The 23129-nt window shown below is 42.2% G+C and overlaps 1 protein-coding gene across 7 annotated transcripts in view; it reads right to left on the bottom strand.

Annotated features, from left to right (window-relative positions):
- The window catches only part of rims2b (regulating synaptic membrane exocytosis 2b), a 250923-nt gene that overhangs the window by 62712 nt on the left and 165082 nt on the right, over nt 1-23129 (bottom strand). For 3 of the 7 annotated variants that reach the window (XM_037535353.1, XM_037535354.1, XM_037535355.1), the window contains exons 26-28: nt 22012-22068; nt 18955-19064; nt 10805-10837 (exon numbers count right to left, since the gene is read on the bottom strand). In XM_037535353.1, the coding sequence (XP_037391250.1) occupies nt 10805-10837; nt 18955-19064; nt 22012-22068 (200 nt within the window). Of the gene's footprint in view, nt 1-2238; nt 2275-4538; nt 4587-5611; nt 5861-7452; nt 7483-8647; nt 8694-10804; nt 10838-18954; nt 19065-20629; nt 20810-22011; nt 22069-23129 lie in introns of those variants that run through there. The other 4 variants (XM_037535360.1, XM_037535356.1, XM_037535357.1 and 1 more) reach the window with 4 other exon arrangements.

Raw genomic sequence — 23129 nt, 5'->3', positions numbered from 1 at the left:
GTTTAGTGTGACTCTGGGCCCTAAGCATATATGCTATATGTATCCAGTCATTTAGTGTGACTCTGGGCCCTAAACATATGTATCCAGTCGTTTAGTGTGACTCTGGGCCCTAAGCATATATGCTATATGTATCCAGTCATTTAGTGTGACTGTGGGCCCTAAGCATATATGCTATATGTATCTGGTCACTTAGTGTGACTCTGGGCCCTAAACATATGTATCTGGTCACTTAGTGTGACTCTGGGCCCTAAGCATATGTATCTGGTCATTCAGTGCAATGATTACTTACTTATACCCACTCCTATAGTGTGACCTTGAGTCTTGAGGATTATACTCAGTTCTGTACTGTAAATCTGGGTTACTCGCTGCAGTCCCCTCTGTTGGATGGTCAGTGACTTCAGGCTGTTGTTAAAGCGAACTTTTCAAATTCACAGCCGTCTTTAGACAGTTTAGAATGTTTTATGCTGCTTTTGGAGGATAATGTAAATAAAGAACACTCTAAAGCTCTTTTTAGATGCCGTGCCCGGTCGTCAAGTTTGTCGCCAAAGCAAACTCAAGACTAGTGTCAAGGTTTTTGTACTAGAGCTTTGAAACTCTCTCGGTTCTGAAAGATTTATGCCCAGATGAATGATGTTGACAGGGGTGTTCGTTTTCGCTTGAGTTGCCACAGCAACAGGAAAGAACAATCAGCAGATCTGCTGGTAACTCGGTTCAGGCATGAGCGAGAGAGAAGCAGACGTGCACGCCACTGAGATCTGGAGCTAATAATAACCACACTCTGCATGCACAGGGCCGCACATCCTGAAGGTGCTCGCAGTCTGAGAGTTTGTTTGTGATGCTCAAGGACGTTCATGGAAGCAGCAGCGCTTGTGAGATTCAACAGGCAGTCGTGAATCAAACTATTTACGGTTTTTACTTTTGGTGGATCTGACTGTACCTGCATAGAACAAACCATGACTGATGTGGAAATTATACCGCAGTACTTTACAGTTTTGATGAAGGCCTTTACTTTGAAGCTCCACCCCGTCTTAGGCACCTATGCTCATTTATCTTAGCGGTAAGCATGTTTTTGCATGATTGTATTATTTTGAGAAATAAATGTAATATCCTGTGAACTATGTGGAAGAAAACAGTCTGATTCCAGGTTTCTCCTAGATGCCCCCAGGCCTCATATGGATTTATTAAATTCCATCAGCAGCATATTTGATTTAACATAATGAAGTCTGGATTAGACAAACCAGATGTTAGATGACTACAAATAATACTAAACTGGCATGAGGAGAGGGTTGGAAATGGTTAAATAAAGACATTGACACTGTATTAATATTATTTGCATCATGATTTGAGCACATAAACAGTTACTGCCCAGATAAATCGCTTTCAGGTGCTTGAAACATTTACATAGTACTGTAGGTGTTTCTAATAAAGTGGCCAGTGAGTGGAAGTGCAGCGTGAAGGATTTCTAACAAAGTGGACGGAGAATGTATATGCAAACAAGTTCAAAGACAGCAGTATCTCCTGTCTGTTTGGACAGATTTAAAAAAAAGATGGTTCTTCAAGGGCTCTTAGTCAAGAAAAGGGTTCTATACAGAACCACGAACACTAAAGAGCCCACTGCGTGACTAAAGGGTTCTTTACATGGTGAAAGGTTATTCAGATTTATGGAAAACTGGAAAATGTGCTGCAGATGGTTCTACATAGAACCCGTTTGAAAAGGAATCCATATAGCTCCAAAAAGGGTTCCTCTATTGTTAAAAGCTTGACATCGTAACAATAGAAGAACCCTTTTTGCTGCTATCGAGAACCAGATACAACACATGTACTGAATCCTTCAGTCGAAAGAACCATTTCACCATGCAAAGAAACATTTAATCATGCAAAGGGTTCTGTGAATGTTTATGGTACTATATAGAACTATTTTCTTTACTAAAGAACCCTTGAAGAACCATGAGTGTTGCAGTTGGTGTGTCTGGAGCTCTAGACAGTCTGAAAAGACAGTGAGTGCACTTCCAGTGCAGCAGGAAGAGAGAAGCACAGCACTGGACTCAGATTAACCCCTTAAACGGTCAAAGCTTTATTACACACGTTATAACCGAAGAATAGCTCAGCCAGTTTGCACTGAAGTCCCTGTAATTACTGAATAATAAGCCTTAGTGTGTAATAAGCCTGTGATTTTAAGGGGTTAACAGGCTCTAGGGGTCAAAGCTTGAGCTACGAGGCCTCTACTGCACACCGTACCGGAGCCTTTCTTCTGCTGGTCTTCCCACGTCACCTCTGATATTCCAACACAAAGAGAAGCAGCGGGACATTAAATAAATCATATAAATGTACACACCGGTCAGGCGTAACATTCTGACCACCTCCTTGTTTCTTTGTCCATTTCATCAGCTCCACTTACTATATAGGGGCACAACAGGTGCCCTGTCCTTCAGTGGTCAGGACCCCCATGGACCCTCACAGAGCAGGTACTGTTTGGGTGGTGGGTCATTCTCAGCACTGCAGTAACACTGACGTGGTGGTGGTGGTGGTGTGTTAGTGTGTGTTGTGCTGGTACGAGTGGATCAGACACAGCAGTTTTTAAACACCTGGAGTTTTTTAAACACCTCAGTGTCGCTGCTGGACTGAGAATAGTCCACCAGCCAACAGTGTCCTGTGACCACTGATGAAGGACCAGAGGATGACCAACACAAACTGCAGCAGCAGATGAGCTGTCGTCTCTGACTTTACATCTACAAGGTGGACCGACGAGGTAGGAGTGTCTAATAGAGTGGACAGTGAGTGGACGCAGTGTTTAAAACCTCCAGCAGCGCTGCTGTGTCTGATCCACTCGCACCAGCGCAACACACACTAACACACAGTGTTACTGCAGTGCTGAGAATGACCCACCACCCAAACAGTACCTGCTCTGTGAGGGTCCATGGGGGTCCTGACCACTGAAGAACAGGGTAACAGAGTATCAGAGAAACAGATGGACTACAGTCTGTAACTGTAGAACTACAGAGTGACCCTATACGGTCAGTGGAGCTGATTAAGTGGACAGTGAGCGCAGAAACTTTAGCATCGCTGCTGAAACTGCGCTTTTGGAGGTTAACCTCACCCCACAGCAGTTTCATGCGCTTATTTTTATGGTTTTGCTCTGTAAACTTACGCATTCAAGACAACAGCTGTGTTCCAAAGCCTAGGCTGCATTCCTCGGCCGCTGCGTCACAGCAGGCCGCTCCAAAGTGAAGGACCCTTCGTATACAGCCTATAATTTCAGCTTACGTTCTGAGTGATTTCGAGGACACAGCGATTCTCTGCGCACGAGTGATGCAGAGAAAATGACATTATCATTGGAGCAGAGCTTTTAAAATGTAAGCTGTTCACGCCCTTGCATTCGTCTTTGTTACCTTATAAGGTGTAAAATCACTGATTAATTAAAGCGTTCGTCCTCATACTGTATTTTATTAAGAATTTAGATTTAGTGACCCTTATTATTCCCAAAACGGGGAAATCCCACCTCCGCATTTGAAACACCACATACACAGGGGGCAGTGAGCACACTTGCCCAGAGTGGTGGGCAGCCCCATCCTCAGCGCAGTTGGGGGTTAGGTGTCTTGCTCAAGGACACCTCAGTCATAGACTGTCAGCTCTGGGGATCGAACCAGCGACCTTCCGGTCACAGGGCCGGTTCCCTGACCTCCAGCCCACGACTGCCCCGACGCATTGTTATTTATGTAGTCGTACTACATGAGAACATCTCCTCCACTTCTGTGAAGAGCTGACAAGGCAAGCCATGAAGTCTCGTTAGGACTGATCTATTTGCGTGACCAATAGGCTACCAAGGAGGAATCTTCATAGGACAGTCCTACCGAGGACCCGCACTCCCTCGGCTGCAGCCTGGGCTTAGGAACGCAGTGAATATGTGACATCAGCAAAGGAAGATATTCGTTCCTTTTCCTATATCATCTCAGCTGATGTTACCGTTGCACCCTCTAGTGGCCAATGATGCTAAGAGGTTCCATAAAGTGTACATCGTCCAGACTATTACCCCTCAGCACTGCGTATGTTAGCAGATCTCTATAAATCACTCAGTATACTTCTTATTTAGTCCATTAAAGGGCCCATGTTGTGAAAAAAGGCTATATTTTGGATGAAATGAGCTTGGCGTGGTGTGTAAACAAAGTTAAAGTGCAAAAATCAGTCCACTTTGAAATTCACTGTTTTCATTATGCCATGAAAAACTTTCACAAATATCTGTCTATTCAGCAGTTTAACCCCTCCCACTCACACTGAAGCTATAGGTGGTATGTTAGCCCAGAGCGCTTCTTGGATGAGGCACAACGCTGGGCAGCCAATCCGAATAGGACTCATTTACATATATCAGTCTTAAAAAAATATATAAGGCATGGGCCCTTTAAACACTGACACTGTTTCTAATGACAGCCGGTTATCAAATAAATGGCTTTAGTCACCCAGATAGTCATACTACTGTATTACACACACACACACACACACACACACACACACACACACACACACACTCAGTGTACACTTGCCTTTCCTCCCATTGACAGGCTGGGGAGCCACTGGCTTCTCCTCAGTTTCTTATAGTGTTAAAAGATGCACAAATATACAAATGTTAGGTGTTAAGGAAGAAATGATGCATCACACAACAAACTCATAACGGTTATGGTCAGTAAATACACACACACACACAAACGCGCGCGCACACGCACGCACACACACACACACACACACACACACACACACACACACACACACACACTTGTATACACACAAAGAAAAATTCTCATTATTTGTTCTAAACTGAGTCAACACAACTGTGAGTTACTCGCACCAATTAACCTGCCACTCTGAACACTAAAGTATTAGGGCTGCAACTATTCTACTAAATATTATCTCGAATATTCACAATGTTTATATGAATTAGAAAAGCAAGACACGGTTCACTGCAGTAACTGAATGTAAAAAATACTACTGTTACTGTTGCTTTGATCATTATTACCATTAAAAGTCTTAGTATATCATTAATTTTGATATACTACCACTAATAATAATAATAATAATAATAATAATAATAATTATTAATTATAGTAGTAGTAGTAGTAGTAGTAATAGTGGTGGTGGTAGATGTAGTTACTATTTAATATTGGATAAAACATCATTTTGTTTATTTTTTTTTAAAGGTAATGAAACAACACCTCTAACAAACAGTGCTTTTCAGAGAGTTGCATTAACATGCTAAACCGAGAGATCCTGCCCAATCTGGCAACCCTGATCAGTCTGCTGCGGTGTGGTGCAGGTCATCAGAGGTAATAGAGTCTTTTAACCTTCACCTTAAAGATGAAACCTTTTTGGTCAGCTCCTGTCAGCAAACGTGGGAGTGGGAAAGCTTTTTAAGGCGCTCAACTCAGCCACGTCGGTGCAGTCTGGATATCTAGCACGACTTTTAATCTCCGTCGTGAACGTAACCGAGAATACGCTCACCTGCCCGGAGCCGCAGGAAACGTATTTAATCTACACCTGATATCACCTCACTTCTCTCAAGCTGTGCAGCCCTACAAAGTCTGCTCATAGGCTAATATAAAGCCACTGCTTAGTGACACACCTGGCACAGGAGTTTGAGGAGCTGGAGGCGGGGCTTGTGCTGGTGCAGGTGCAGGTGAAACAGCAGGTGCAGGTTTGGATGCAGGGGGAGGTGCAGGTGCGGATGCAGGGGGAGGTGCAGGTGCGGATGCAGGGGGAGAGGCATGTGTAGATGGTGCAGGTGCGGGTGCGGGTGGCGTAGGCGTGTGGTTAGGGACAGGTGAGGGTGCTGGGGGAGGAGCATGTGCAAGAGGCTCTGCCCCTGTTGAAGCTTTGATGATGATGATGATGATGAGGATGATGATGATGGAGTGTGGAGGAAGGGCAGAGAGCAGAAAACAAAAAGACAAAACACAAAGAAATGGTGAGACACGCAAAACAATGACATGGAGGATAATGAGTACTGGCCCGTGCACAGATTACTTCACAACCCCAAGACAGACATCGTCACTGAGGAAAAAAGAAATGTTTCATTTTAACATCATTTGAATAATAATAATAATAATAATAATAATAATAATAATAATTTGAAATATCCACTGAAGTCCGAAATGACTTACGGGCCCTAAATGATTTTGCATGTTATTTTACCTCCTTATGTCCACTTATAAAGATTTATAAACCAAAAAAAGCCATAATTCATTTTTCTAACCTCCCTTCATTCAGTAGAATTAAAAAGCCTGTTTTTCTCACTGCGCCTTTAAGACTCCATGATATGGGCCCTTTAAATGTACAAAGGAAAACTGAGTTACATTAACCTGCATCGTCGTTTTTCTCTTTGTCCCGTAAAGTTTTCTGTTCTGACCGCGATGACATACACTATATGGACAAAAGTATGTGGACACCCCTCCTAATTACTGAGTTCAGGTGTTTCAGTCACACTCTTTAAACATGGCTCTGTCACGGGACGCCACCTCTGCCACGTCAGGTTGTGATATCTCAGTCCTGCCAGAGCTGCCCCAGACAACTGTGAGTGCGATCACTGTAAAATGGAATCATCTAAGAGTGAAACAGCTCAGCTGCAAAGTGGTAGACCACTAAACTCACACCTTTGGGATGAACTAGAACGGAGTTTGGGATGCAGACAGAGCTCTCGTCCAACATCAGTGTCTGACCTCACAAATGCTCTTCTGGGCAAAGAAATTCCCACAGACCCACAAGAGTGGAAACTGTTATAGCTACAAAGAGGGAACCAACTCCACATTAATGTCTATGGATTTAGAATGGGATTCATAAAAGTCACTGTAGGTGTGATGTGTAAGCGTCCCAATACTTTTGTCCATGAACGTGCTATGGGTGATTCTATATAGAACCATGAACATTCAAAGAACCATTGGCATGATTAAAGGGTTCTTCGCATCATGAAATGGTTCTTCAGAATGATGGAGAATGTGCTAAAGATGGTTCTATATAGAACCTTTTGAAAATTATTTTATATAGCACCAAAAAGTGTTCCTCTATTGTAACAAGCTTGACACCGTAACAAAACAGGAACCCTTTTGGGTCCACCTAGAACCATGTTCTATGTTCTTGTTCTTGGAGTGTTCATGATTCTGTATAGATGCTTTTTGAAAAGGGTTCTATAAAACACCCAAAAGGGTTCTTCTGTTGTTACAAGACACCGAAACAGCAGAAGGACCCTTTGGGAGCTACATAGAACCATTTTCAAGATGGCTCTATATAGAACCATCTACAGCACATTGTCCATCAGCCTGAAGTACCCTTTCATGATGTGAAGAACCTTTAAGCATACAAAGGGTTCTTTGAGTGTTTGTGGTTCTATATAGAAGCATGTTCTTTACTGAAGAACCCCTGAAGAACCACCACCTTTTTTAAAGAGTGTACTGGCTTATGCATCATTACCGGCTACAGTGTGTGTGACGGGCGGAGGTGCTTCACAAGGCAATGATGGTCAGGATGGATGGACAGAAGGAAAGAAGGACAGAGAAAGAAGCGCAGAGTTAGACAAAGAACACGGCAGAAGTGAAGAGTGGAGTAATATGACACGATGGAAACGACTGTCCACCTGGTTCTACACTATGCTAGACGGCTGTTCTCTACTTAGTAGAACACTAACATGTACAGAGAACCTCACTGTGAACATGACAGACTCCACTATGAACCACAGCAGCAACACAATCACCTCTGAACTACAGCAGCACATTAAAGCTCTGCTAATAATCCTACAGTCTTAAACAGATGGAGCTTCAAGGGTTCTTTAGTAACAAAAAGGGTTCTGTGTAGAACCATGAACATTCATAGAACCCTTTGCATGATAAAGGGTTCCTCAGATTAACGGAGAATGTGTTGTATAAGATTTTGTGCAGAACCTCTTTGTAAAGCGTTCTATATAGCACCAAAAAGGGTTCTACACACTTGGCATTGCAATAACTGTAGAACCCTTTTTGGTGCTGTATAGAACGTTTGAAGAACCCTTGGAGAACCATCTTTTTAAAAGAGGCTACACATTTATTTCACAATAATTCAAACAAATACAAAGAATTTCTAATGTAAACAGGGAACTTGAAGGTTTTGATCCCAAAAAGAGTTAAAAAAACAATGAATTTACTGTCAATGTCCTTATTTGTTTATGTGTAGCGTTAATACATCAGAAACAATATAACAGATAGAAAGATCAAAGCTATATTACCATCACAGCATTTTGGGATGAAACCCTTCATTTATAGGCTGTTTCTGATCTATCGAGACAGTGCTGCCCTCTAGTGAATCACACTGCCTGTGCAGTGAGCTACTGACCGGCGCGTCTACAGTCGACTCTGGTCAATCGACACGTTTTGTTGTGGTTTGAAAATAAGTAAACATCCTCTGCAGGTGATCCACTTAAATATTCACTTTTTTGTGCTATGCATTTTTTTTATACAGGCCATATTTTCTGTTCTTACTTATGTGCTGAATTCGGGAAATAAACAGTAATTGTATATCGAAATGATCAGGTGAGAACACGTTAAGCTACCGTCACTGAGAAAATCAACAAAGCGTAGCTTGACCAGCGGCACCCAAACTTGTGAACTCGACCACATGTCCTAATCAGTGTTACCAGTGACTGTGTGAGTAACTGGGGGCGGGGCCGGGGGCGGGGCGGAGGGCGGGGCCGGGGGCGGGGCAGCGGACTGAGGCACAGATCCCGCTGCTGCATCAATGGTCGATCGATAGCCGATCAAAGGAGGGAAACAAAGCAGAAAAAGGACAAGTTAGAGAGTCATCCACTGCTCAAACACACAACAGCCTCAGAACGACTAACTATCCTAATCAGCCTTTTGATTGAATACGTCACAAAACCCATGTCTTCCTCTTCAAGGCTAATTAAGGTGTCAGTGGACGTCCAGCACAGGGACTGTTTAAAAGCTCTATCACTGCAGTACCTGAAACAAGCCTATAGGTGTCAGTGTCGCTTAACTAGACTACTGCATTTACAGGGTTACACTGGACTGCAAATCAGGCGTAACGTTCTGACCACCTCCTTGTTTCTACACTCACTGTCCACTTTATCAGCTCCACTGACCGTATAGCTGCACTCTGTAGTTCTACAGTTACAGACTGTAGTCCATCTGTTTCTCTGATACTCTGTTACCCTGTTCTTCAGTGGTCAGGACCCCCATGGACCCTCACAGAGCAGGTACTGTTTGGGTGGTGGGTCATTCTCAGCACTGCAGTAACACTGACGTGGTGGTGGTGTGTTAGTGTGTGCTGTGCCGGTACGAGTGGATCAGACACAGCAGTGGTGCTGGAGTTAAAGGGCTCTTCAGATTAACGGAGAATGTGTTGTATGTGATTTTGTGCGGAACCTCTTCGTAAAGCGTTCTATATCGCACCAAAAAAGGGTTCTCCTGTTGTTACACACTTGGCATTGTAATAATCGTAGAACCCTTTTCGGTGCTGTATAGAACGCTTTACCAAGAGGTTTTACTTAATCTGAGGAGCCCTTTCACGGTTCTGTATAGAACCTTTTTCTTTAGGAAAGAACCACGTTTGTTAAGAGTGTTTATAATCACATCTTGACACTCTGAATGGACATCGGCTCAAAACCGCCAGGACGTCCTGAGAAACGGGGGGCAAACGGATTCAGTCCGATTTTCCACTTCATGCAATATTTCTCACAGCGTTTATTTCAGCTCACGACAGACGTCCTGAACGACAGACGTCCTGAATGACAGACGTCCCGAACGACAGACATCCTGAACGACAGACGTCTTTTTTAGTGTTTGAGCAACGCTGTCTGTTCCCACAGGCACCAAATTACAACTGTGTTATGCCACATTCCTGATAATTAGCGCTACTTTTGCATAATCCACGTTTTGTTTGTTTTTCTCTATATAAATCCTGAGGAATTCCAACAGGGGCCACATTCATATTAACCCTTGTGTGGTGTTCGGCTCTGTGGGACTCATTTTAAAGGTTTATCAAGAGAAAATGATGTGGTTTATTAATATTTCAGCCTCAGATTCTTGGTCTTTGCTCATTTTCTGTGAGGAACATATAAAATAACCCATTTTCAGAGCTTCACTCTGTTCACCCTCCACATTTATACTACACATGTGGTGCTGGGCTGAACCCGCGGGGAGTGGAAGTGTGGAGGTGCTTTGTCCTTCACTCTGTTCTCCTCCTACATGACCTGCTGTGTGTGTGTGTGTGTGTGTGTGTGTGTGTGTGTGAGAGGGTGGACAACATAGACAGGCTGCTGACTGGCTACAGCTGCTACAGTAGAGCCCTACACTGGACACCTGTGATATTTTAAACATCTGGTATTTTTACACAAATTGTTGTGGCTGTATTGATTTAACAAACAGTAATGTGGTTGGGTCCAGCAGACCACTGAGTAACACACACATCAACACCACAGAGGGGTTAATATCTCTAATTCAGCCCTACATTATAAACATACAATCAACAGCTGAACACCGGATCCAGACACAGATACAGAGGCAGTGAAACACTCAGTAAAAGCCCAAAGGCCATAAAAACACAGACTAGGACAGACAAACAGAAGCTGGTTTCTAGGACAGACTGTGGGCAGTAACAAGGCTAAAGCGTGGACTGACAGTTAGCTCTACTACACAGGAAGCGGAAGCCGGACATCTGACAGGACCAGCAACAGACACAGCTTGTAAACTAACAGAGTCGAGATAGGGAGGCTCTCTGAACACAGAGGCCCGTAAGAGACACAGCGAGCACACGCAGCCCAGCGGGTACAGACCTTCATAAGGCTCGGACACTCCCTCTCCACCATCTGGGAAAAGAGGGGTGGAAGAAGAAAGCATGCGCTACATTAACATCCCACCTGTGGACTCACTGTGGTCACTTTAAATGACCAGCACTGCGCTTCTGCAGAAGCGATCAAGGCTTCAAACGCACACTCGGGCACACTTCAGTACAGCGCCGGTCAAAAGAGTCCAAATACAGTGCTGTGAAGAAGTATTAGCACCCAAGCGAATTGTTTAAGACTGCTTATCTGGGCAGGGCAAAAGTTTGGAGACGCCTGGTCGAATAACATGTTTTTGCTTCTTTCTGAGGGCAAGTTACACAGAACACACTCCTATATGGACATTTTCTGCTCATTTTAGTGCACAATTTCTATACAGTTGCTAAATTTAACATCTTAGAATAAATGAAATATATGTAAACTAACGGGTATTGTCTTACATCTTCTATTTCTTTCTTTATTTCATTCATTTTGTTTTTATTTAGCTAATCCTTATCTGATCTGTTATTTATTAAGCCACGTTACCACTGTAATTTTAACAGTTTATTGATTTTGTTACTTTCTTCTATGAAATTGTACGTTTGAGCTCTTGTAATGTGTTTTTTCCCTATCCAACTAATCAATCCCTGATCTCTGGTTGGGCTCAGCCACACTGTGAATTATGGTCTCCTTCAATGTGTTTAAATAAAGGTTCACTGATTGATTGGTACATAACCTTCGTGCCATGCCATGTTTATTTTTTATTTCTTTACAATAGGCTGCAGCAAATAAGCAGTAATTGTGCATTAAACCGTGCTAAATGTGTTCTCTGTGGAGGATGTGCACTAACTTTACACTGAAAATCAACAAAAGCATCTAATTTGACCTCAAACTTTGGCATACAAGTGTAGAATTGGAATAAATAAGTGTCACTTAACTAATAAGGGTCATTTAACTCAACTAATAAGGGTCACTTAATTTAACTTAACTAATAAGGATCACTTAACTTAATTTAACTTAACTAATAAGGATCACTTAACTTAATTTAACTTAACTAATAAGGGTCACTTAATTTAACTTAACTAATAAGGGTCACTTAACTTAATTTAACTTAACTAATAAGGGTCACTTAATTTAACTTAACTAATAAGGATCACTTAACTTAATTTAACTTAACTAATAAGGATCACTTAACTTAATTTAACTTAACTAATAAGGGTCACTTAATTTAATTTAACTAATAAGGGTCACTTAACTAATAAGGGTCACTTAACTAAAATTCAAACTTTAATGCAGTAAAATTGAGCAAGATTTCTTGTTTTACAAAAAACAGTGCTACTTAGGTCCCTCCAGGCTTGACTTCTCGCTGCGCTCCAGTCATCTCATACTTTTATTAAATTCCATCGGCAGCATCAGATTTCAATTTCTGGACCGCTGATTAGATAAACCAGGTATAGCATGGAAACTCCAAATAATATTAGACATAAAATCACTACTTTTGCATTAATATTAAGCATGTTTCCTCTAGTATGAACATTTTCTCATACTTACTGCCCCGATAAACAGCTTTAGCCTAATGCCCTCAGATGCCTTTAACTTTTGCACAGTACTCTATGCACTCATGAAGTGGCTCCACCCACATTTCATAAGAAACGATATGTATTTTTGATTCAACATAGCATCGCTTTGATGCCGCTTCACTTATTCTTGGTGCTATCTCAGTCAGAAGGGGAGGCATTTAAAATACATCAGCTTTGCAAAATGTGTTTACTTTAGAAACACATGGCAAATTATTCGTTTACAGTGATGAACGACATACAATCAATCAAGCTCAAACATTTGACTGGCACTGTATAAGTGCCGGACAAGCTAAGAGCTACTACATGGAGCTCTACGTGTTGAGTATACAGAGAAAAAGCGAAGCACTGAATTTACTTGATTCTAATGTGCACATCACTATAGAAATGTTACGTCACTGGACCTGCTCTCGTACTGCCCCATTCGCTTTGTGTCGAATTCAAGGCCCGCCAGTATAATCCTGTCCAGCCCATGAAATCATTTTCATTTTAAGCTGCACTACAATACCCAGCATGCACTGCTACATAGTGAGTGCTCTAACACCAGTACCCCAACAACAATCTATGCCAGAGGTCTTTAATTAAAACTCAATAAGGTCCAGCAAGAGAAAATGTCCAGAACATCATAACGTCTGACTTGCATCACGACTCAGTGCCATATACTGTTTACTGAAGTAGCCGAGTGGGAATATCAGCATCTTATACAGCTGAACATCAGATCAAATAAAGTCCAGTTCGGTCAGATTTCACCAACATTTACTGAACATCAGATCAAATAAAGTCCAGTTCGGTCAGATTTCACCAACATTTACTGAACATCAGATCAAATAAAGTCCAGTTCGGTCAGATTTCAACAACATTTACTGAACATCAGATCAAATAAAGTCCAGTTCGGTCAGATTTCACCAACATTTACTGAACATCAGATCAAATAAAGTCCAGTTCGGTCAGATTTCACCAACATTTACTGAACATCAGATCAAATAAAGTCCAGTTCGGTCAGATTTCACCAACATTTACTGAACATCAGATCAAATAAAGTCCAGTTCGGTCAGATTTCACCAACATTTACTGAACATCAGATCAAATAAAGTCCAGTTCGGTCAGATTTCACCAACATTTACTGAACCATCAGATCAAATAAAGTCCAGTTCGGTCAGATTTCACCAACATTTACTGAACATCAGATCAAATAAAGTCCAGTTCGGTCAGATTTCACCAACATTTACTGAACATCAGATCAAATAAAGTCCAGTTCGGTCAGATTTCAACAACATTTACTGAACATCAGATCAAATAAAGTCCAGTTCGGTCAGATTTCAACAACATTTACTGAATATCAGATCAAATAAAGTCCAGTTCGGTCAGATTTCAACATTTACTGAACAGCAGATCAAATAAAGTCCAGTTCGGTCAGATTTCAACAACATTTACTGAACAGCAGATCAAATAAAGTCCAGTTCGGTCAGATTTCAACAACATTTACTGAACATCCGATCAAATAAAGTCCAGTTCGGTCAGATTTCAACAACATTTACTGAACATCAGATCAAATAAAGTCCAGTTCGGTCAGATTTCAACGACATTTACTGAACATCAGATCAAATAAAGTCCAGTTCGGTCAGATTTCACCAACATTTACTGAACATCAGATCAAATAAAGTCCAGTTCGGTCAGATTTCACCAACATTTACTGAACCATCAGATCAAATAAAGTCCAGTTCGGTCAGATTTCACCAACATTTACTGAACATCAGATCAAATAAAGTCCAGTTCGGTCAGATTTCACCAACATTTACTGAACATCAGATCAAATAAAGTCCAGTTCGGTCAGATTTCACCAACATTTACTGAACCATCAGATCAAATAAAGTCCAGTTCGGTCAGATTTCACCAACATTTACTGAACATCAGATCAAATAAAGTCCAGTTCGGTCAGATTTCACCAACACTTACTGAATATCAGATCAAATAAAGTCCAGTTCGGTCAGATTTCACCAACATTTACTGAACATCAGATCAAATAAAGTCCAGTTCGGTCAGATTTCACCAACATTTACTGAACATCAGATCAAATAAAGTCCAGTTCGGTCAGATTTCAACAACATTTACTGAACATCAGATCAAATAAAGTCCAGTTCGGTCAGATTTCACCAACATTTACTGAACAGCAGATCAAATAAAGTCCAGTTTGGTCAGATTTCAACAACATTTACTGAACATCAGATCAAATAAAGTCCAGTTCGGTCAGATTTCAACAACATTTACTGAACATCAGATCAAATAAAGTCCAGTTCGGTCAGATTTCAACAACATTTACTGAACATCAGATCAAATAAAGTCCAGTTCGGTCAGATTTCAACGACATTTACTGAACATCAGATCAAATAAAGTCCAGTTCGGTCAGATTTCAACAACATTTAGTGAACATCAGATCAAATAAAGTCCAGTTCGGTCAGATTTCACCAACATTTACTGAACCATCAGATCAAATAAAGTCCAGTTCGGTCAGATTTCAACAACATTTACTGAACATCAGATCAAATAAAGTCCAGTTCGGTCAGATTTCAACAACATTTACTGAACATCAGATCAAATAAAGTCCAGTTCGGTCAGATTTCACCAACATTTACTGAACATCAGATCAAATAAAGTGCAGTTCGGTCAGATTTCACCAACATTTACTGAACATCAGATCAAATAAAGTCCAGTTCGGTCAGATTTCACCAACATTTACTGAACATCAGATCAAATAAAGTCCAGTTCGGTCAGATTTCACCAACATTTACTGAACATCAGATCAAATAAAGTCCAGTTCGGTCAGATTTCAACGACATTTACTGAACATCAGATCAAATAAAGTCCAGTTCGGTCAGATTTCAACAACATTTACTGAATATCAGATCACATAAAGTCCAGTTTGGTCAGATTTCACCAACATTTACTGAACATCAGATCAAATAAAGTCCAGTTCGGTCAGATTTCACCAACATTTACTGAACAGCAGATCAAATAAAGTCCAGTTCGGTCAGATTTCAACAACATTTACTGAACATCAGATCAAATAAAGTCCAGTTCGGTCAGATTTCAACAACATTTACTGAACATCAGATCAAATAAAGTCCAGTTTTGTCAGATTTCAACAACATTTACTGAACATCAGATCAAATAAAGTCCAGTTCGGTCAGATTTCAACAACACTTACTGTCAGTTTCCTCTTTTTAGATCACGTCATGTGGAATAACTTCCCTCTGACTCACTTTCTTCTCTGACTGCTGTTTCTCTGCTTGTCCCTCCCCTGTGTGGCGTCACTCACTCGAGTCTCAGAGCCCATCGTAATGCGCAGATCTGATTGGCTGAGTAGCGTCACGTCTGATATTTACAGGCATGTGATTGGTCCTGTGAGTCTTCGGGCACTAAAGCTACAGTAAAGGCTAGAAAAGTTATGCCGATTAAAACAGGACCACCCCACTGAAATGAAATAATTTACCATAGGGTAGCGATTACAGGTCCAGGTCCGCATAGGACAGCGTCTGGGTCCGGACTAGGACCGCATTCCGCCTACTACTGACCCCTGATCTATGGTATAGAGATTACAGCACAAAACTGACAGGTTTAAAAAAACACCTCCTGGGTACATTTAAAGAGGTTTAGTGGTTATCTGTAGCTAATGTAGCCAATTGGTTTATATAAACAATTAGTTTTTATTTAAAAACGATTTTTGAATAATTCAAGTGTTCATGTAATATTTCAAGGTCTGCTCAAAAGATCCTGTATTTTTTTGGCATATTTTGAAGAAACAGCGGCCAATCTGGGTCGTATCACAATGTTAATTAAAAATGAAATAAAAACGCAGGTGTTCTCTGGCACACGGATTTGTGGAGATTATTTAATATGGCCCGAGCTGAGTCTGACAGCCCTAGACCGATGTTCCAGTTTTGGGGGTTGGCTTGACGCTGAAAAGGCCCGGTCCAAGGAGCAGTGGCTGCCCGGGTTGTCTCAGTCTGGCGAAGGCAGTTTGGGCTTATGGGCCCACACTGGCCTAATTGCTTTGATGTTAGTGCCAACTGTTGCCTTCCAGATACATGTTAATCTCTTGACTTATTAGCTATTATTGTAGATCTACTCTAGAAGCACTCTATTCATATTCATAGCAGCTAACACTAACAGGAGCTGCGGTGGTTGGTGCCGTTCATTTCTGAGAACCTCCGTTTTCTCCTCTTTTTACCATCTAGGGCAGGCATGTCAAACGTGGGACCTTTCAGGCTAAGGTGCATTGAATTTTACCCTCATCTAACATCCCGAATTCAGCCCATGAAGGCCTTGTTCATTAGCTGGTGAGCTGAATCGGGTGTGTTTAATGAGGCACTGTACTGAAGTCTGCAGTGCTGTGGCCCGCGAGGACTGGAGCCTGACACACGTGATCTAGAAGACTGTATTTATTTTGTTTTGGTCTGGGGAAGGAAGCTTTATGGGCGGTTGGTCCTTTCGTTCTTAGCCCACGTTGATCCAATATATGTCCTGTTCAAGTGGCTACATTTGTGGTGAACCCCTTAAAATCCAGGCTTATTACATACTAATGCCTATTATTCAGTAACTACAGGGACTGCAATGCAAACTGCCTGAGCTATTGTGAGGTTATAGAAGCGTGTATTCAATTTTGGGCCTGTCGGTGGGCGCTGGCCATTTAGAGGGGTAATATATGTCCATGCAAACGTCAAACCAGATGCAACTTTCCTGACAACTAACTTTGCTGCTCTGGTCTTTTATTTCATGTTTCAATCTCCTAGACCCGAGGTCACTAACAGACGGACCACGGTCCGAGTCCGGACCCAGACGCTCTCCTATGTGGACCTGGACCTACAACCAATAAACTATGGATAATTATTTTATTTCAACTGGGTCGTCCTATTTTAATCAGTGTATGATTTCTAGTCATTACGGTACCAGTTTAGTGCCTGGGAGACTCACAGACCGCATGCGTTGTAAATATCACACATGACGCTACTCAGCCAATCAGAGCTGTGCATTATAATGAGCGCTGAGACTGGACTGAGTGACACACACAGGGGAGGGACGAGGCGAGGAACAACCACCGGAGAAGAGTAGAGCTAGATTATTTTACATGCCGTGCTCTAAAAAGGTGTTACGGAACCGGACTTTATCTGATCTGATATTCAGTTGTTAGACTGTGTAAGATGTTGATATTCCTGCTCGGCTACTTCAGATAAAAAAAACCTGAATCATAATACAAGTGGAACGGTTTCACAGAACTCAGACGCTCGCGGATAAAGAAAGATAAGTGAGTTTTAATGTTAAAGTCAGAATCCATAGTTGTAGACGAAGAGCAGGAAAAAAGGTCAAAACACATGGGGCAGAAATCCAGAGCAATCGATCCAAAGGGCAAATCCAAACACACAGTCAAGAAGAACGGATAACACAGGTCATCAAAATCAGGATCACAGATAGACGCTCGGCAGATGAAACAATACCTCGCAACTGACCAACGCTAAAGCTAACCGAGTCAGTCACATGATCAAAGCATGCAGGTATATCACGTCAGACGTCGGGTGATTGAGAACGCTGACAGGAGCGTGTGGGGAGACCCTGAGTCGGCTGATCTCCCTGTGTATTCTGGGCAATGAAGTCCGTGTGTGTATTGGGGTTTGTCGGAAGCGTCAAAGTCATTTGACCTCCCAGGGGATTCTGGGAGATCGAGTCTGTTTCCTCCGCTTCTCTTGTGACATTCGTGACAACAAGTTAGACCTTATGATGGTTCTGGACCTTTGCTTAGGGAATTTTCTTTAACTGGACCTTATTGAACTTTAATTAAAGATCCCTGTCCTAGACCCTCAACTAAAGAGTGGGGTTCTTTTCACCCCACGACAAATATATTTGTATATTACATCAACACAGTTCACGCCAAAAGAGAGTAAACCGAAAGACAAAGCTGTGCAGATGTGCTATACACTCAGTGGCCACTTTATTAGGTACAGTTCAGTTGCTTGTTAACACAAATAGCTGATCAGCCAATCACACGGCAGCAGCTCACTGCATTTAGGCCTGTAGAGGTGGTCAAGACGACCTGCTGAAGTGCAGACCGAGCATCAGAACGGGGAAGAAAGGGGATTTAAGGGGCTTTGAACGTGGCGTGGTTGTTGGTGCCAGACGGGCTGGTCTGAGTATTTCAGAAACTGCTGATCTGCTGGGATTTTCACGCTCAACCATCTCTAGGGTTTACAGAGAACGGTCCGAAAAAGAGGAAATATCCAGTGAGCGGTCAGTTGTGTGGACGAAAATGCCTTGTTGATGTGAGAGGTCAGAGGAGAATGGGCAGACTGGTTCCAGATGATAGAAAGACAACAGGAACTCAAATAACCAACCAGAATCTCTGAGGAACGTTTGCAACACCTTGTTGAAAGTCTGACAAGAAGAATTAAGGCAGTTCTGAAGGCGAAAGGGGGTCCAGCCTTTTACTAATAATAATGTGCCTATTAAAGTGGCCGGTGAGTGTATTTTAATCATGTGGAAATGATGCGCAGATTTGAACCCAGTAAATTTACTGCATCAAGACCCATTTCTACTCACTTCTGTCCATAGACCCCTTTGGAGGGACCTGCGGTAGCTGCCGTCCTCTCCGCCCAGACACGGGGGTGCTCGTGGGACTGGTTTGGACTGATCCGGTGCGGGGGTTCGCCCTGAAGGACACAATGGTGGTTAATAATGCCACAAAAACACTGAACCACAGCAGTGGTGGCACAGCACAGCAGCTCAGGCTGAGGAGGGACTCACGTAAATAAATCAACAGGTATAAACAGCGTTTATAAAAGAGTTAAGGAGGTTTTTAAACAGGTAACACCTAATAATTTAACAGATTTCCTAATTGGGAACATTATATGAGAAGAAACATTACAAAAGTGCACAAATTACATAAGAGGTTTAGTACAATAAGTCAATATTGGCACAGTTTCATCTGTTAATGATCAGTGTTGGTTTAATAAAACCCGCTTGGTAAAACGTGTCCCACAAAAACACTCACAATCATGACTCATGCACACTCTTTAAAAGAGATGGTTCTTCAAGGGTTCTTTAGTAAAGACAATGGTTTTATATAGAAACATGAACACTCAGGGCCATTTGCATGCTTAAATGGTTCTTGCATGGTGAAACGGTACGTCAGATAGATGGAAAATGTGCTCTATGTGGCTTTTTGAAAAGGGTTCTTCTATTTTCACCCTGTCAAGCTTGAATACAATAGCAGAACCCTTTTTCGGTGCTACCTCACACGACACATTCCCCATCAATCTGAACCATTTCACCACCCAAAGAACCTTAAGTGAGCTTAAACTTGAAGTGTTCATGGTTCTGTATAGAACCACCGTCTTTGCCCTTGGAGAACCATCTTTTTTAAGAGCGTGCATTGAACTTAATCACAATGAATCACATCAAAATAGCATGATCTACCCACAAATCTAACTCTGCATATTTTACCGGATCAGTGCATGCAGTTCCAGAGGTAAATATGTCACAGTCATGTGCATTTTAGCTGCTGAACCAAAGCTCCAAGCTAAGAAAATGCACATTAACCAAACAATAAATGACCTTCATAGCACCTTCTGAGCTTTGGGTTACACGGGGTGATCAGGCTCATAAGTACACGGCCTCCCAAGACCTAATGCTCGGCTGTCAGGAACATGTAATCTACCGTATCATGCCTGAATGTAACTGTGTAGACAACATAATCATCTCCCTATATGACTATAATTTGCCAATCCCACGCATCTCAAAAGGTATTATGAAGTCAGCAACAGGAGCAAGATCGAAAGTGCCACAGCTTGGAAATGACTGCGTAAGCTGCAAGGAGAGTGAGAAGCTGTGCATGGCGTCCGTCAGCCACCGGAGCGCAACTAAAACAGGATACTGTCAAACGACAAACGATAATGTTAGTAAGTTCAAATCAAACAAAACCAACAGAAATCAGAACGGAACATAGGATGCCAGGTCCACACCATTATATTCAGGGACGAATATAAGTAGTGTGTCTATAATCGACAACCAAAACATAAATAACCAGACGTTAGTTGCAACTACCACCACCATGTCTCTACTCTACAAATGAAGACAAACCAAAGGCAGCACCGTTGAAAACGGAGGTTGAAAAAGCAAAAAAAGTGAGAGGAGAGGGGAGGCGGGTGGGGGGGGGGGCATTCGAAAGTGAGAGTTGAATGGGTTCGGGTTAGTCGCTGTGATTGGTCAGGATCACCTCGTTAAGGCAGGAGAGGGAGGGGCTGATCTCCTGGAGTGTAAAGACGGCATGGACCTCATGTAGCCTGACTCCGGACGCTCGGACGAGCGTGAGCGCGTGTAGACCGGTCTCTCCATCATGGCCCGCTGGTCAGCTGACCTGGACCTGTAATGTCTGTCCACCATGCCACGGCTATACCTGGGAAAGGTTAGTCAAGGGAGGACTGTTCATACCCACAATGCCACAGGCGCACTGGGCCTTTATGTAATGAAGCCTTAGCTCCTGTAAAAAAAAAGCTTAAGGGTGTAACGATTTCAATATAGTGCTGAAAAAATGTCGGCGTTTTAACGACTTTCATCGCAGCCACTGCCAGCGAGCAAAACTAGGCATCTAGGTCAAAAAGCAAAGTGAGAGTGGAGGGGGCGGGGCTTATGCTATGTGCATACCCATGCTCGTTATAAGAGTAATAAAATAAATAAACACAATTCACTTCTCTGGTGTAAAATAGAAATTATTATTAAATTTAAAAACATAAAAAACGTGTACATGGGTCCTGTTTGGATATGTTGCCTGAAGGCAACATTGTGCGACAATGGGAAGAAATAATACAATATAATAATATGTTCCCTGAAGTGGTGAGACCTGGCTTGTAACAGGCAAGTCCATTCCTCATGTTGCTTCCAGGCAACAAACATATTTTTGTGAATTCTCATAACAAAAAGGTGATACTGAATGCTAAAAAAGAGGCCTTAAAGTGCCCGGTAAGAGGAATATGACCAAGTTCATACGTTTTATTGACGTACTTTTTAAACCTGTCGTTGTCTTTAAGTATGTATAATGTTATTGTTAAGTGATAAAATTGGGTTTGTTGCCCTGAGGCAACATTGCGCAATAGAGGGTAAAGGTTTTGATTTTCAAGATTCTTTTTGTTAACAGGGCTGAAAAAAACATTCTATTAGAGAACGTTTATCAGTCTGAGCCAATCTGTACAGTACAGAGTCAGAGCGCCAGACAATTTTCAACGCACTAAATCGAATCTCGAATGGAAAATTATATCGTTACACCCCTAATAAATACATTGTTAACGCACAGGCTTCAAGTACAAGTCAAACAATGAGTCAAGCACGCTGCCAGTGTCGGAATGAGGGGACACTAATCACTCTTCAAAACACGACAACAAAAGAAAAGCGATTTAAGAAAGAAACAGCAGAAGTAAAAGAAGTTAACATAATATATTCAAACAAAGCACAGCACCTGTAGAATTCACTGTGAGGAAAAAGGAGACATGTAAAAAGATTTCAATAGCAAAAAAAACCTCCTCAAACGCTAGATCTTCATCTACTGACCTGCACTACTCTAATGAACTACGCCTCAGAAAGACATCTACACTACTGCATTACCTCAAATCCTCCTCATAGGGTTCATGATTAACGGGAAACTCTGGCATGTGGTCGTCTCTATGGAAGAAACGCCACGGTTAACAGGCTCTCGTTCTGAGACTACACTGAAGATTTGGCAATGGAGGGTCGTGAAACTGAGGGGTCTCTAACGAAGTCTCTCCACTGCAGGCTCTGTGAGCCAACAATGCTTTTAATGACGTAACTGCTGTTATACAAGACTTGGAAACATTCAAAGAGCTGAACATATTTCTAATTAACTAATATTTTAGGGCCACTGTTAATAAAAATAAGAATCGTAGACTTCAAGGATAAAGTCGTAATATTTGGAAGATAAAGTTGTCTAACTGCAGGGGGGCTGCCATAATGCACTGGGGTCTCGGTTGCTGTACTGACGCCAGAGCGAAGACGAAGCCCCTAATAGCCGTGTAGATGGTCAGTGCCTGCGATTCTCCTTCAACAACACAGACAGACAGACAGTTTCCTCCGAGTCCGTCTGGCCCTTTATTCTAGATAAACTCAGTTTCCGCTGAGTCCACCCGGCTCTGTATTCTAGATAAACTCAGTTTCCGCTGAGTCCACCCGGCTCTGTATTCTAGATAAACTCAGTTTCCGCTGAGTCCACCCGGCTCTGTATTCTAGATAAACTCAGTTTCCGCTGAGTCCACCCGGCTCTGTATTCTAGATAAACTCAGTTTCCGCTGAGTCCACCCGGCTCTGTATTCTAGATAAACTCAGTTTCCGCTGAGTCCACCCGGCTCTGTATTCTAGATAAACTCAGTTTCCGCTGAGTCCACCCGGCTCTGTATTCTAGATAAACTCAGTTTCCGCTGAGTCCACCCGGCTCTGTATTCTAGATAAACTCAGTTTCCGCTGAGTCCACCCGGCTCTGTATTCTAGATAAACTCAGTTTCCACTGAAACCGCCCGGCTCTGTATTCTAGATAAACTCAGTTTCCGCTGAGTCCACCCGGCTCTGTATTCTAGATAAACTCAGTTTCCGCTGAGTCCACCCGGCTCTGTATTCTAGATAAACTCAGTTTCCGCTGAGTCCACCCGGCTCTGTATTCTAGATAAACTCAGTTTCCACTGAAACCGCCCGGCTCTGTATTCTAGATAAAC

The sequence above is a fragment of the Pygocentrus nattereri genome, chromosome 27, assembly GCF_015220715.1.
Source record: "Pygocentrus nattereri isolate fPygNat1 chromosome 27, fPygNat1.pri, whole genome shotgun sequence".
Classification (NCBI taxonomy): domain Eukaryota; kingdom Metazoa; phylum Chordata; class Actinopteri; order Characiformes; family Serrasalmidae; genus Pygocentrus; species Pygocentrus nattereri.
This window is presented reverse-complemented; position numbering and strand designations above follow the sequence as displayed.